At 44.0% G+C, this 16,621-nt stretch overlaps 1 protein-coding gene across 1 annotated transcript; it reads left to right on the top strand.

Annotated features, from left to right (window-relative positions):
• Window positions 1-12,856: 12,856 nt before the first annotated feature.
• LOC125538654 (lipoyl synthase, mitochondrial-like) lies at window positions 12,857-13,433 on the top strand. The gene has a single exon (XM_048701919.1). The coding sequence runs from the start codon at window positions 12,963-12,965 to the stop codon at window positions 13,407-13,409; it is 447 nt and encodes a 148-aa protein (XP_048557876.1). The 5' UTR covers window positions 12,857-12,962; the 3' UTR covers window positions 13,410-13,433.
• The last annotated feature ends 3,188 nt before the right edge of the window (window positions 13,434-16,621 follow it).

Genomic DNA, 16,621 nt, shown 5'->3' with positions numbered 1-16,621 from the left:
CTGGTGTTTGAAATTCATTCCCATTTCGTGCATGGGACCTAAGCATGCACCCAAGGACACAAATTTGATTTTTCAACCAATTTATATGCACTGGAGCATGTACATGTAGTTCAAATTTGAATTATGCACGTAAATGCATTGAAAACTCAGTTAATGCATAAAAATGTCCAAACGAACCCCGAAAAATCCCAAAAATTGATACAACACTCCTGTTGTTCTATGTTGACACGAGAATTTTTTTGAAAGCAATAAGAGGCAATGGATATCTCCCCAAAGGTGGGACGTTCCCTACCGAAACCATCATGCTTGTTGTGAGAAGCTATGGTTTGTGAGAAGCATATACCCGAACCTGCCCCAAATGGGAAAAAAAATTTAACACGACATGTTGATGTCGCTCCATCATAGCATGCGAAGTTTCATGAATTTCAGATGAGTTTTGGATTTACTAAAATTTAAAAACCAGGCATCTCAACGTTTTGCCGGCAATCAACAGTGCCCTGGTGTTTGAATTTTATTCCCATCTCTTGCATGGGACCTAGAAATTCACCCAAGGACACACATGTGATTTTTCAACCAACTTTAGTGCATTGGAGCATGTGCTTGTAGTTCAAATTTGAATTATGCACATAAAATGCCTAGAAAACCCAGTTAATGTTTAAAAAGGCCAAACGAACCCCGAAAAATTCCAAGATTGAACACAGCACTCCTGTTGTTCTATGTTGACACTATATTATTTTAAAAGCAATAAGAGGCAACGGATATCGTCCCGTCACCAAAGGTGGTACGTTCCCTATCGAAACCATCATGCTTGTTGTGAGAAGCTCTTGTTTGTGAGAAGCTTATACCCGAACCTGCCCCAAATGGGACAAAATTTTCACCACAACATGTCGATGCCGCTCCATGATAGCATGCCAAGTTTCATGAATTTCAGATGAGTTTTGGATTTACTAGAATTTAAAAACCAGGCATCTCAACATCTTGTCGGCAATCAACAGTGCCATGGTGTTTGAATTTCATTCTCATCTCTTGCATGGGACCTAGAAATTCACCCAAGGACACACATGTGATTTTTCAACCAACTTTGGTGCATTGAAGCATGTGCTTGTAGTTCAAATTTGAATTATGCACATAAAATGCCTAGCAAACCCAGTTAATGTATAAAAAAGGCCAAACGAACCCCGAAAAATTCCAAGATTGAACATAACACTCCTGTTGTTCTATGTTGACACTAGAAATTTTTTGAAAGCAATAAGAGGAAACGGACATCGTCCCGTCCCCAAAGGTGGTACTTTCCCTATCGAAACCATCATGCTTGTTGTGAGAAGCTCTGGTTTGTGAGAAGCTTATACCCAAACCTGCCCCCAATGGGACAAAATTTTCACCACGGCATGTTGATGCCGCTCCATGATAGCATGCCAAGTTTCATGAATTTCAGACGAGTTTTGGATTTACTAGAATTTAAAAACCAGGTATCTCAACGTTTTGCCGGCAATCAACAGTTCCCTGGTGTTTGAAATCCATTCCCATCTCTTGCATGGGACCTAGAAATTCACCCAAGGACACACATGTGATTTTTCAACCAACTTTAGTGCATTGGAGCATGTGCTTGTAGTTCAAATTTGAATTATGCACATAAAATGCCTAGAAAATCCAGTTAATGTATAAAAAAGGCCAAACGAACCCCGAAAAAATCATTCCCATTTCTTGCATGGGACCTAAGCATGCACAGGACACAGATTTGATTTTTCAACCAATTTGTATGCACCGGAGCATGTGCATGTAGTTTAATTTTGAATTGTGCACCTGAAATGGCTAGAAAACCAGTTTAATGTATGAAGTGTCCAAACGAACCCTGAATAATTCCAATTCTTTTACGACACACATATAGTTGCATGTTCACTGTAGATCAAAGGTGTAGCAATTCCAACAACGTCCATTGCCGCTATGACCTCATTTTGTAATTCAAATCAAGTAGATCCCACACAGTTTATTATCACCAACCGTGTGAGATGTAGTACAAAGTATCTTGGAGCACCGTCGTATAGTACGCCTATGGCTTACGCGAGAAGGTGAGTTGGCTACAGTCCACAGCCGGCGTGTCAAGCACACTAGCTCGCTCCCCCAAAACTCTTGCCTCTGCATCCCTCGCAATCTCGAAAATATCTACCGACTGGATGGTTTTAATGTTTGATAGCACATGATACGTCCATTTTGCATCATGCTTTTATATCGATGTTTATTGCATTATGGACAATTATTTCACTTTATGTCACAATACTTATGGCTATTCTCTCTTATTTTACAAGGTTTACATAAGGAGGGAGAATGCCGGCAGCTAGAATTCTGGGCTGGAAAAGGAGCAAATATTAGAGACCTATTCTGCGCAACTCCAAAAGTCCTGAAACTCCACGGAACATCTTAAAATAAATAAAGAAAAATCCTCGCCAAAGATGAAGGCCAGGGGGCCCACACCCTGCTCATGAGGGTGGGGGGCGCCCCCCCTAGGGCGCGCCCCCCTACCTCGTGGGCCCCCTGGTGGCTCTCCGACGTCCATCTTCTCCTATATGAGGTCTTTCGATGAGAAAAAAATAAAAGGGAACTTTTCGGGACGAGACTCCGCCACCACGAGGCGGAACCTTGGCGGATCCAATCTAGAGCTCCGGCAGAGCTGTTCTGCCGAGGAAACTTCCCTTCGGGAGGGGGAAATCATCACCATCGTCATCACCAACGCTCCTCTCATTGGGAGAGGGCAATCTCCATCAACATCTTCACCAGCACCATCTCATCTCCAAACCCTAGTTCATCTCTTGTATCCAATTCTTGTCTCAAAGTCCGGGATTGGTGCTAGTAGGTTGCTAGTAGTGTTGATTACTCCTTTTAGTTGATGCTAGTTGGTTTATTTGGTGGAAGATCATATGTTCAGATCCTATATGCATATTATTACCCCTCTGATTATGAACATGAATATGCTTTGTGAGTAATTACGTTCGTTCCTGAGGACAAGGGAGAAGTCTAGCTATGAGTAGTCATGTGAATTTGGTATTCGTTTGATATTTTGATAAGATGTATGTTGTCTAGCCTCTAGTGGTGTTATGTGAACGTCGACTACATAACACTTCACCATTATTTGGGCGTAGAGGAAGGCATTGGGAAGTAATAAGTAGATGATGGGTTGCTAGAGTGACAAAAGCTTAAACCCTAGTTTATGCGTTGCTTCGTAAGGGGCTGATTTGGACCCACATGTTTCATGCTATGGTTAGGTTTACCTTAATACTTTTTTTGTAGTTGCGGATGCTTGCAATAGAGGTTAATCATAAGTGGGATGCTTGTTCAAGTAAGAACAGCACCCAAGCACCGGTCCACCCACATATCAAATTATCAAAGTATCGAACGCGAATCATATGAACATGATGAAAACTAGCTTGACGATATTCCCATGTGTCCTCGGGAGCGCTTTTCCTATTATAAGAGTTTGTTCCGGCTTGTCCTTTGATACAAAAGGATTGGGCCACCTTGCTGCACTTTATTTACTTTTGTTACTTGTTGCCCGTTACAACCTATCTTATCACAAAACTGTCTGTTACCACTTATTTCAGTACTTGCAGAGAATACCTTGCTGAAAACCGCTTATCATTTCCTTCTGCTCCTCGTTGGGTTCGACACTTTTACTTATCGAAAGGACTATGATAGATCCCCTATACTTGTGGGTCATCAGCACACGATTAGTATGTGCGGACCGTGTGCGATGTCTGTTACTCCCGCTCTGCTTCAGTCCCTTGATTCAAATTTTCAGTAGCCCCAATATTTTACACCCGCCTTTGCATCCCTCGCAATCTCAAAAATATCTGCTCTCCCTTGATCCAAATTTTCAGTAGCCCCTCCTTGTTACTCCCGCCTAGTAAAATTTTCAGTTGCCGCAGAATTTCCTCAAACACAACCTCCGCTCACACAGACACACCCAACCCTCTAAACCATTGGTAGGTCGCCGCCATCGCCGGCGCCTCCATCCACAACCTCTGCCTGTGTGCCGGGGAGCTCGAGTAGCCAATGGCCAAAAAGAGGTTTATCGCGGCCTTTTTTCCCGACGCCGATGAGGTGGCCGCCGAGGTGTCCCCGTCGTCCTCTGCGGGCCCGATCCACCGTTGTCGATCCCTGATACGTCTCCGTCGTATCTACTTTTCCAAACACTTTTGCCCTTGTTTTAGACTCTAACTTGCATGAATTGAATGGAACTAACCCAGACTGACGCTGTTTTCAGTAGAATTACCATGGTGTTATTTATGTGCAGAAACAAAAGTTCTTGGAATGACCTGAATCTTCACGGAGCAACTTTTTGGAAAATATAAAAAATACCTGCAAAAGATGAAGGCCAGGGGGCCCACCACCTGTCCATGAGGGTGGGGGGGTGCGCCCCCCTACCTCGTGGGCCCCCTGGAGCTCCTCCGACTCCAACTCCAACTCTATATATTTTGTTTCGGGGAGAAAAAATCAGAGAGAAGGATTCATAACGTTTTACGATACGGAGCCGCCGCCAAGCCCAAAAACCTCTCGGGAGGGCTGATCTGGAGTCCGTTCGGGGCTCCAGAGAGGGGAATCCGTCGCCATCGTCATCATCAACCTTCCCCCATCACCAATTTCATGATGCTCACCGCCGTGCGTGAGTAATTCCATCGTAGGCTTGCTGGACGGTGATGGGTTGGATGAGATTTATCATGTAATCGAGTTAGTTTTGTTAGGGTTTGATCCCTAGTATCCACTATGTTCTGAGATTGATGTTGCTATGACTTTGCTATGCTTAATGCTTGTCACTAGGGCCCGAGTGCCATGATTTCAGATCTGAACCTATTATGTTTTCATCAATATATGAGAGTTCTAGATCCTATCTTGCAAGTCTATAGTCACCTATTATGTGTTATGATCCGTTAACCCTGGAGTGACAATAATTGGGATACTTACCGGTGATGACCGTAGTTTGAGGAGTTCATGTATTCACTATGTGTTAATGCTTTGTTCCGGTACTCTATTAAAAGGAGGCCTTAATATCCCTTAGTTTCCGTAAGGACCCTGCTGCCACAGGAGGGTAGGACAAAAGATGCCATGCAAGTTCTTTTCCATAAGCACATATGACTATATTCGGAATACATGCCTACATTATATCAATGAACTGGAGCTAGTTCTGTGTCACCCTAGGTTATGACTGTTACATGATGAACCACATCCGGCATAATTCTCCATCACTAATCCATTGCCTATGAGCTTTCCATATATTGTTCTTCGCTTATTTACTTTTCCGTTGCTATTGCTATCATCACTACAAAATACCAAAAACATTACTTTTGCTACCGTTACCACTACTATCATATTACTTTGCTACTAAGCACTTTGCTGCAGATATTAACTTTCTAGGTGTGGTTGAATTGACAACTCAGCTGCTAATACTTGAGAGTATTCTTTGGCTCCCCTTGTGTCGAATCAATAAATTTGGGTTGAATACTCTACCCTCGAAAACTGTTGCGATCCCCTATACTTGTGGGTTATCAAGACTATTTTCTGGCGCCGTTGCCGGGGAGCATAGCTCTATTCTTTGAGTCACTTGGGATTTATATATGCTTATCATTATGAAGAACTTGAGAGATCCAAAAACCAAGATTTATCCCTCAACTACGAGGGGAGGTAAGGAACTGCCATCTAGCTCTGCACTTGATTCACCTTCTGTTATGAGTAAGCTTGCGATACCTAAACCTGCTTCTGCTATTCGTTCTGATATGTCGCATGTTATTGATGATGCCACTTCTGCTATGCATGATACTTATGATGAAACTACTTCTATGCTTGATACTACTGTGCCACTTGGTGAATTTCTGGATGAACAACTTGCTAGGGCTAGAGAGAATGAAAATATTGAATCTGATAATACTGATGAAATTGATGATGAAGACTTGCCTGTTATTCCTGAGGGTTATGTTTTTGATAAAGAAGCTTCTTTAGCTATTTTAGCTTGCAAAGATAGATACGAACTTAAGAGGTTATTAGCTAAATGGAATCAGCAATCTCTAAATGCTAGAATGAAACCTGGCCCTGCTTTTGCTACTTCACATATCTGTGTTACTGATAAGGATTATGAATTCTCTGTTGATCCTGATATAATTACTTTGGTTGAATCTGATCCTTTTCATGGCTATGAATCTGAAACTGTTGCGGCACATCTTACTAAATTAAATGATATAGCTACCCTGTTCACTAATGATGAGAGAACTCGCTACTTTTATATCCTTAAAATATTTCCGTTCTCATTAAATGGTGATGCTAAGATATGGTTTAATTCTCTTGATCCTGGTTGTGTGCGTAGTCCCTAGGATATGATTTATTACTTCTCTGCTAAAAATTTCCCTGCTCATAAGAAACAAGCTGCTTTAAGGGACATATATAATTTCATGCAAATTGAAGAAGAGAGTCTCCCACAAGCTTGGTGGAGGCTTCTCAAATTACTTAATGCTTTGCCTGATCATCCTCTTAAGAAAAATGAAATACTTGATATCTTTTATAATGGACTAATCAATGCTTCCAGAGATTACCTGGATAGTTGTGCTGGTTCTATTTTCAGGGAAAGAACACCAAATGAAGCTGAAATTCTATTGAATAATACGTTGACAAATAAAAATAATTGGACACCTCCTGAGCCAGTTCCTGAGCCTATTCCTAAACCAACTCCGAAGAAGAGGGGTATTCTATTTCTCAGTCCTAAAGATATGCAAGAGGCAAAGAAATCTATGAAAAAAAAAGGTATTGAAGAAATACATGGTCTTAATTTACTGCCTGTTGAAGAAACATATGATCCTAATCCATTACCTATTGAAGAAACTCGTGGTCTTGATAACCCGACACAGGTAGTAAAGGTAAATTCTCTCTATAGATATGATAAAGCTGAAATCCCATTTACTAAATTTGCTAGCCCATGCTTAGATGAGTTTGAAAAATTTATGGCCAAGCAAGAAGATTTTAATGCTTATTTTGGTAGATAATTGAAATACAATTCAAATATGCTTTAACACTTGGGTGATTATATGGCTAATGTTAAAAGTGAACTTAAACTTGTTAGTAAACATGCTTCCATGGTTACCACTCAAGTAGAACAAGTACTTAAAGCTCAAAATGATTTGCTCAATGAATTGAATAGTAAGAATAATGATTATGCTGTTAGAGTGGCTACTAGAACTGGTAGAATGACTCAGGAACCTTTGTATCCTGAAGGCCACCCTAAGAGAATTGAGCAAGATTCTCAGAGAAATAATATAGATGCACCTAGTCCTTCTAAAAGGAAGAAAAAGAAAAATGATAGGACTTTGCATGCTTCTAGTGAAGCTATTACTGAAACACCTGAGAATCCAAATGATATTTCTATCTCTGATGCTGAAACATAATCTGGTAATGAACCTGAAACTAGTGATAATGTTAATAATAATGTTCATCGGAAGCCTTCATCCTTGGAGTTCTCTCTACACCACCTCTCAAAGATCAAGCCTGAGAGTCGTTTAGAACTATGCATTTTTGAACTTTTTGGTAACTTGTTGCCAAAGGGGGAGAAAAATGTATAGATCATATGCTTCGAGAGAGAGAGAGAGTGTGTGTGTGTCCTTTTTTTATCTCTCTTGCTATTTTGGTTGAACTTCTTTATTGAGTGCTTGTGTGGGATACTTTATGTCCTTGTGAGATACTTGTTGATCATGTGGTTGATCATATGCTACATTAATGATTGGTTGAATGATGCTATCCTTTATATTCCTTATATGATCATTCATTTGCTTGGTGATGAGTGCATGCTTTTAATCTGTATCATTTTGAGCGCTCCACCAAGATGTATGTGACATGGAAGAGTAACCCATAATCCTAGTCGATTGTGCATTTGCATTCAAAAGCAAATTTTAAATAATGCACAAATTTAGGGGGAGCTCTTGCTTATCACATACTTCTCAAAGCGACGATGTTTTTCAAATACTATTTATCATTTGTCGAAGCTTTGATCTGTATGTTGTCATCAATTACCAAAAAGGGGGAGATTGAAAGTGCAACTATCCCTGGGTGGTTTTGGTAATTCCTAATAACATATAGCTCATTGAGCTAATGCTATTCCAAGATGAATATTTCAGGAAAGCTCAATGGTTAGCATGGCATGGATTAAAAAGTGGACCCTTCAAAATGCTAAGGATAAAAGATTGGCTCAAGCTCAAAGCACAAGACTCTACATTTTCTATTTTAGTGATCCAAGATCACATTGAGTCTATAGGAAAAGCCAATAGTATTAAGAAGGGATGAGGTGTTGCTTAATGAGGTGCTTGCTCAAAATGCTTAGTGATATGCTCCAAAACCCTCCACTACTTTCTCATATCCACATATGTCCCACACCAAATATCCAACTCGGCCCCACTGATTCTTCTATCCGGCGCCACCGAGTTCAGTTGACATAGCCACTGTCAGAAACCCTAGTCTTTTCGGTCTTACCGATAGGGATCTCGGTCTCACCGACATGGGATTGTAATCTCTCTGTTTCCCTTCGTAATGTTTCAGTCAAACCGAGATGAGCGATCGGTCCCACCGAGATTGCAATGTAAACTCTCTATTTCCCTTTTGTAACACTTCGGTCCAACCGAGATGAGTGAATCGGTCCCACCGAGTTTGCCTGACCAACTCTCTGTTAGTCCATTACCAAAATCGGTCTCATCGAGTTTGTGTACGGTCTCACCGAGATTACGTTATGCCCTAACCCTAACGAAATCGGTCCCACCGAGTTGACATGTCGGTCCCACCAAGAATCCTAACGTTCACATTTTGAACTAAATCGGTCTGACCGAGTTTCATGATTCGGTCCCACCGAGTTTGGTGATTTGTGTGTAACGGTTAGATTTTGTGTGGAGGCTATTTATACCCCTCCACCCACTCTTCATTCATGGAGAGAGCCATCAGAATATGCCTACACTTCCAATACATATTTTCTGAGAGAGAACCACCTACACTTGCGTTGAGGTCAAGATATTCCATTCCAACCACATAAATCTTGATCTCTAGCCTTCCCCAAGTTGCTTTCCGCTCAAATATTCTTTCTACCAAATCCAATCCTATCCGAGAGAGTTGAGTGTTGGGGAGACTATCATTTGAAGCACAAGAGCAAGGAGTTCATCATCAACACACCATTTTTTACTTCTTGGAGAGTGGTGTCTCCTAGATTGGCTAGGTGTCACTTGGGAGCCTCCGACAAGATTGTGGAGTTGAACCAAGGAGTTTGTAAGGGCAAGGAGATCGCCTACTTCGTGAAGATCTACCCTAGTGAGGCAAGTCCTTCGTGGGCGGCGGCCATGGTGGGATAGACAAGGTTTCTTCTTCGTGGACCCTTCGTGGGTGGAGCCCTCCGTGGACTCGCGCAACCGTTACCCTTCGTGGGTTGAAGTCTCCATCGACGTGGATGTACGATAGCACCACCTATCGGAACCACGGATAAAAAATCTCCGTGTCAACATTGCGTTTGCTCCCTTAAACTCATCCCTTTACCTTCATATGCAATTGTTTTACATTCCGCTGCTATACTCTTAGAATTGCATGTGTAGGTTGATTGCTTGACTTGTGCTATGTTGCTAAAATCTACCAAGAACTAAAATTGAGAAAAGGCTAGATTTTTATTTGGTCAAGTAGTCTAATCACCCCCTCTAGACATACTTTCGATCCTACACCACGTTATTTTTTGAGGCCTCCCATGATTAGGCTGTAAGAGGCTAAGAGTGAAGGATGTGCTGGATTTTTACGGTCGTGCCACGGGGCAAAGTTTGAACTTCAATAAATGCTCAGCGTTTGTCCGCTCTTGCCCTATGGCGATCCAGGAGGATGTTAGGGTAGTTCTCAATGTTACCATGCCGGTGTTTGAAGAGAAGTACCTAAGGTCTACCTACTCAGTAAGGACGCATGTCGAAAGGACAGTTTCAAAACCTACAAGCAAGTTTGACCAAAAGGTTGATTCAGTAGGGTGATGGGCAACGGCGATTCTATGTGTAAGCTGTGGGGTCAGCCAACCCCATGGCTTTTTTGGAAAATAGCCTAGAATTATTGTTCATTTACTGTTCACCATGAAGAAAAAATCTAAAAAAATCCATATGACCCCACAAATTTATGAGGCTGGCGCCGCCAATGGTGATGGGCACCTAGCACAGGCTGGCAGACAGGTTTTGATAAAATCAATAACCTAGACCCTTGCTGCATTTATCATAGGCGTATTCAAACTTCCTTTTTTGGTGTGCGATGATCTCACGAGGATAATTAGGAACTTTTATTGGGATTCATGAAAGGGTCACCGAAAAGTACACTTGAAAGCATGGGATCATTTGCTTCAGCCTAAGAGTAAAGGTGGATTTCCACCACTACCGATTGTCTAATCAAGCTCTTTTGGCTCGTCAAGCTTGGCGCCTTATTGTTAGGCCTGATAGTCTTTGTGCTCAAGTGCTTAAAGCCGGCATTATCCAGATGGCAAGCTCGAAGACAGGGTCTTCTCTGGTAATGCATCGTCTTCTTGGCAAGCAATTAGTTATGGTCTCAATCTTATAAAAATGACCTTGTTTGGAGGATAGGCAATGGCACTAGCATAAGAGTGAGATAATTGGATACCTCACCCACATTCATACAAACCCGTGACTTCTCAAGGGCGCTGTCGTATTCGTTTTTGTCCCTGAACTTTTGAATGAAAATGGTTCCTAGAATCTAGAGTTGCTAAAATCTACTTCATGACATGTGATGTTGATGAAATTCTTAAGATCAAGGCTTCACTAAGATTAGAGGAGGATACACTTGCATGGGGTCCTGGAAAGTTTGGGATTTTTTCTGTTAAAAGTGCCTATGGGCTTGCATTCGAAGAGGTCAGTAGAGATGGTGCGACAACATCAAGTTCGACTCCTGATGGATGTAGATCCTGGTGGAAAGTGATCTGGTCTGCTGAAGTGCCTCATGTTGTTCGGCATTTTTTCTTGGAGAGTAGAAACCGACTCATTACCTACATGGACGAATAAGCATAAGAGGGGTCTGGAAGTTTCAAGTATATGTCATGTTAGTGTTGTCAGAATCTGAGGACAATTTGCATCCACTTTGTTGCTGCCTTGTGGCGTGTGAAGTTTGGCGTACAATGTCTGATGTGTGGAGGTTGCCGACTCTCGAGGAGGTACATAACAAGGAAATAATGTTTATTGCATGCCCTTGAATCTTTATAGGATATTGAGAGGAGTAAGCTGCTTATGGTGTTATCACTTTGCCGGTTTATTCCCAATGAGAGTACACCACGAACATCCACTCCCGATGGATGCTTCTAGAAGGTTCCTCGTCAGCTATTGGGATTCTCTTATTGCACTCAAAGGAGGCACCAACATTGACCCTCGGAATGGGAAGATGGTGATTAGCCATGATCGCATGGCAAAAATTCCTTGCCCACTTCCGACAGAGGAATCTGTTCTTACTTGGTTGCCACTAGATGTTGGTTGAATGAAGATGAATTATGATGGCTCTTTGCTTTGGATGGCATTGGGGCAGGTATGATGTTATGCGACAATCAAGAGATCATCATTATTTCTTCATGGATGCAGCTTTTTTCATGTCGTAAAGCTTTGAGGCGGAGTTGTGTGCTTGTATGAAGGGCTTATCTATGGCTCTCAAGAGAAGCGAGTCTCCCTTTGTCTGTCGAGTTGGACTCTAGTTGTAGTTGTCAAGATGATCCAAGCCCCAGATAAGGAAAAATCAATCTATTCGTCCATCGTCAAAGAAATTAGACGTCTTATAACTCTCAGTGAAACTTGTATTACCCGTGTTAGCCCATAAATAAGGTTATCAACTTTTTAGCGAATTTTGCTAGATCAGAAAGTAGAACCTAAAATTGGATGGACACTGCCCCTTCCAGTGCAGTCGAGCTAGCTATCGCTGATGCTGATTGTAATAACTTTGTGGTTTGAGTAATACAAGTTTTCACTCATAAAAAATCCTTCAATTTTTGTGTGTGTGTGTGGGGGGGGGGATGGGATTCCTTCAGTTGTGTATATGGTTTAATCTTACAAATCGAACAATCAATATAGGATTTAAAAAATCCGAATCCTCCAAAATTCTTATGAACCAAATCCTATGAATCACTAAGTATAAATTATTTTTTCCTCCTCCCCAAGAAGCGACTTCCTAGGCGATTAGGGTTTCCCTTCTCCAGTTGGTGCCGTCACCTCCGATGGTCTTTGGCCCGTGGAGGTGTGGAGGACCACGGCCCCTCGCTGGTGGGAGGGACCCCTGCCTGCTTCTTGTTTGGTTTAATGTCTCGGTTGAGGTTGTGTGACGGCGACATCGTCCCTAGTAGGAATAGTGTCTTCCACGTCCGATCCCCGCCCCAATGGTGCTCTAGCGTCGTCGGAGGGCATGTGGTGGTGTGCCTCCGTCATCGGTGCTGATCTTTGGTGGATCTTTTTGGATCTAGTCTTCAGTCGTGTGTCTACATGTTTGATCCTTTCGACCTACACTTCTCATCATCGACGACGGTTGCTGTTCTGGTGCGATAATCCTGTGAGGCCTTAGCACAACGACTTCCCGATTGTCTACTACAATAAGGTTTGCGTGGCTCTAGGGATGGAGGGGCGATGACGGTGGCATTCTTTTGACTCGTTGCACAACTTGTAGTCTTCGCTACGTGGTCCGTGAACCTGGTTGTAATTATTATTTTTGATGTTCTTTGTAGTTTGTACTACGATGACAGATAACGAATAGATAGTATGTTTTTTTAAAGAAAAAAAAAGCATAAAATGAACAATTCTCCATTATGAGAAGGCGCTCTTCGCTACTGAAAGCGGCTTCTGGATATTTACGCTTCATCGGGATCTCTCCGCACCAAACAAACGCCACCGTCTTCCCCATCTCTCCCGTCCCCGGTCCGGTCCACCAACCGCCTCCAGGCCGCAACCATGCACGGCCGCCGCCATCTGGCGGCCTCCCTGGCGAGAACCCTGTCCCAGGCCCCCTCCCGCTCCATCTCCTCCACCCCGTCCCTCCTCCAAACCCTTGACCCGACCCCGCAGTCCCCTCCCCTCGCCGCGCCCGCGGCGGGGCGGCTCGCGGAGATGCGGAGGCGGCTGCAGGCGGAGACGCCGTCACTGGGGGACTTCGCGTACTCGGTGGAGGTGGGGACGCGGAAGAAGCCGCTGCCCAAGCCCAAGTGGATGAAGGAGACGATCCCCGGCGGGGCCAAGTACGCGGCCATCAAGGCCAAGCTGCGGGAGCTGAAGCTGCACACCGTCTGCGAGGAGGCGCGCTGCCCCAACCTCGGCGAGTGCTGGTCGGGCGGCGAGACCGGCACCGCCACTGCCACCATCATGATCCTCGGTGACACCTGCACGCGCGGATGCAGGTAAAGAGATCAATCCTTTTCGTCTATTGCCTGTATTGGGCACTGCGGACAGCTGCTTAGGTTGTTTAGGCTGTGTACAGGGAAGCCCTAGATAACCTTGTATTTTAGGAGAAGCATAGGCTTTTAGTTTAGATGATCCATATGGTATCATTTCCATGATTTTTGTAGGTGCATAGTTTTGAATGAGCAGCGAGATTGTGAGGGCAAATAGTGTGATTTTGTAGCTTATCGTGTATTTAAGTTATCAGCGCGTATGCCCCGCAAGTAGGCCACAATGAGAACACCAAGAGGGAGTTCTGGGAAGGCCTGGAAGACATGGTTAGGAGTGTACCGATTGGTGAGAAGCTCTTCATAGGAGGAGACCTCAATGGCCACGTGGGCAGTGGCGAAGCCAGGATTCGAGTATAGGGGGGACCGAGTACATATATTGATCTAATCTCGTTGTTAATTACTCATCGCTGCTACTAAAATTGTCGATCGTTGGGGGGGGGGGGGGCAGGCCCCTGCTCGCCCCCCCCGGCTCCGCCCCTACACGTGGGTACATCTAACACAGGTTTTGAAGGGGCGCACGGGGGCTTTGGCTATGGCATCAGGAATCAAGAAGGAGAAGATGTCTTAAGCTTTGCTCTAGCCTACAACATGATTGTAGCTAACACCCTCTTTAGAAAGAGAGAATCACATCTGGTGACTTTTAGTAGTGGCCAACACTCTAGCCAGATTGATTTCATCCTCTCGAGAAGAGAAGATAGGCGTGCGTGCCTAGATTGTAAGGTGATACTTGGAGAGAGTGTTGTACCCAGCATAAGCTGGTGGTTGCCGACTTCCGCTTTCAGATTCGTGTCCAGCGGGATAAGCGTGCCAAAGTCGCTAGAACGAAGTGGTGGAAGCTCAAGGGGGAGGTAGCTCTAGCGTTCAAGGAGAGGGTCATTAAGGAGGGCCCTTGGGAGGAAGGAGGAGATGCGAACAATGTGTGGACGAAGATGGCGACTTGCATTCGTAAGGTGGCCTCGGAGGAGCTTGGAGTGTCCAGGGGAAGGAGAAGCGAAGATAAGGATACCTGGTGGTGGAATGATGATGTCCAGAAGGCGATTAAAGAGAAGAAAGATTGCTTCAAACGCCTATACCTGGATAGGAGTGCAGACAACATAGAGAAGTACAAGATGGCGAAGAAGGCCGCAAAGCGAGCTGTTGGTGAAGCAAGGGGTCGGGCATATGAGGACCTCTATCAACGGTTAGGCACGAAGGAAGGTGAAAGGGACATCTATAAGATGGCCAAGATCCGAGAGAGGAAGACGAGGGATATTGGCCAAGTCAAATGCATCAAGGACGGAGCAGGCCAACTCTTGGTGAAGGGCGAGGAGATTAAGCATAGATGGCGGGAGTACTTCGACAAGCTGTTCAATGGGGAGAATGAGAGTTCTACCATTGAACTGGATGACTCCTTTGATGAGACCAGCATGCGTTTTGTGCGGCGAATCCAGGAGTCTGAGGTCAAGGAGACTTTAAAAAGGATGAAAGGAGGCAAGGCGATGGGCCCTGATTGTATCCCCATTGAGGTGTGGAAAGGTCTCGGGGACATAGCGATAGTATGGCTAACCAAGCTTTTCAACCTCATTTTTCGGGCAAACAAGATGCCAGAAGAATGGAGACGGAGTATATTAGTACCAATCTTCAAGAACAAGGGGGATGTTCAGAGTTGTACTAATTACCGTGGAATTAAGCTGATGAGCCATACAATGAAGCTATGGGAGAGTCATTGAGCACCGCTTAAGAAGAATGACATGCGTGACCAAAAATCAGTTTGGTTTCATGCCTGGGAGGTCGACCATGGAAGCCATTTTCTTGGTACGACAACTTATGGAGAGATATAGGGAGCAAAAGAAGGACTTGCATATGGTGTTCATTGACTTGGAGAAGGCCTATGATAAGATACCGCGGAATGTCATGTGGTGGGCCTTGGAGAAACACAAAGTCCCAGCAAAGTACATTACCCTCATCAAGGACATGTACGATAATGTTGTGACAAGTGTTCGAACAAGTGATGTCGACACTGATGACTTCCCGATTAAGATAGGACTGCATCAGGGGTCAGCTTTGAGCCCTTATCTTTTTGCATTAGTGATGGATGAGGTCACAAGGGATATACAAGGAGATATCCCATGGTGTATGCTCTTTGCGGATGATGTGGTGCTAGTTGACGATAGTCGGACGGGGGTAAATAGGAAGTTAGAGTTATGGAGACAAACCTTGGAATCGAAAGGGTTTAGGCTTAGTAGAACTAAAACCGAGTACATGATGTGCGGTTTCAGTACTACTAGGTGTGAGGAGGAGGTTAGCCTTGATGGCCAGGTGGTACCTCAGAAGGACACCTTTCGGTATTTGGGGTCAATGCTGCAGGAGGATGGGGGTATTGATGAAGATGTGAACCATCGAATCAAAGCCGGATGGATGAAGTAGCGCCAAGCTTTTGGCATTCTCTGTGACAAGAGAGTGCCACAAAAGCTAAAAGGCAAGTTCTACAGGACGGCGGTTCGACCCGCAATGTTGTATGGCGCTGAGTGTTGGCCGACTAAAAGGCGACATGTTCAACAGTTAGGTGTGGCGGAGATGCGTATGTTGAGATGGATGTGTGGCCACACGAGGAAGGATCGAGTCCGGAATGATGATATACGAGATAGAGTTGGGGTAGCACCAATTGAAGAGAAGCTTGTCCAACATCGTCTGAGATGGTTTGGGCATATTCAGCGCAGGCCTCCAGAAGCTCCGGTGCATAGTGGACGGCTAAAGCGTGCGGAGAATGTCAAGAGAGGGCGGGGTAGACCGAATTTGACATGGGAGGAGTCCATTAAGAGAGACCTGAAGGATTGGAGTATCACCAAAGAGCTAGCTATGGACAGGGGTGCGTGGAAGCTTGCTATCCATGTGCCAGAGCCATGAGTTGGTTGCGAGATCTTATGGGTTTCACCTCTAGCCTACCCCAACTTGTTTGGGACTAAAGGCTTTGTTGTTGTTGTTGTTATCGTGTATTTAAGTTGCCTTTGCTAGATCATGTGGATGTTTTAACGCTGCTAGTAATTTAAGAAGCGTTCGATTTTAGCTGTTGTGCAAGAGCAGATGCTTAATGTGAAGCAATTCTATAGAGAACTGTATTCAGAAACGGCTTAGCTCAAGAGCGGATGCTTAATCAATGTATAAATAGCTTTTATAAATGGTGAA

Source organism: Triticum urartu, chromosome 2 (assembly GCF_003073215.2).
Source record: "Triticum urartu cultivar G1812 chromosome 2, Tu2.1, whole genome shotgun sequence".
NCBI classification, from domain to species: Eukaryota; Viridiplantae; Streptophyta; class Magnoliopsida; order Poales; family Poaceae; genus Triticum; species Triticum urartu.
This window is presented reverse-complemented; position numbering and strand designations above follow the sequence as displayed.

Coding starts and splice junctions, on each gene's coding strand:
- LOC125538654 (XM_048701919.1), top strand. CDS start 12,963: ATGCACGGCCGCCGCCATCTGGCGGCCTCCCTGGCGAGAACCCTGTCC.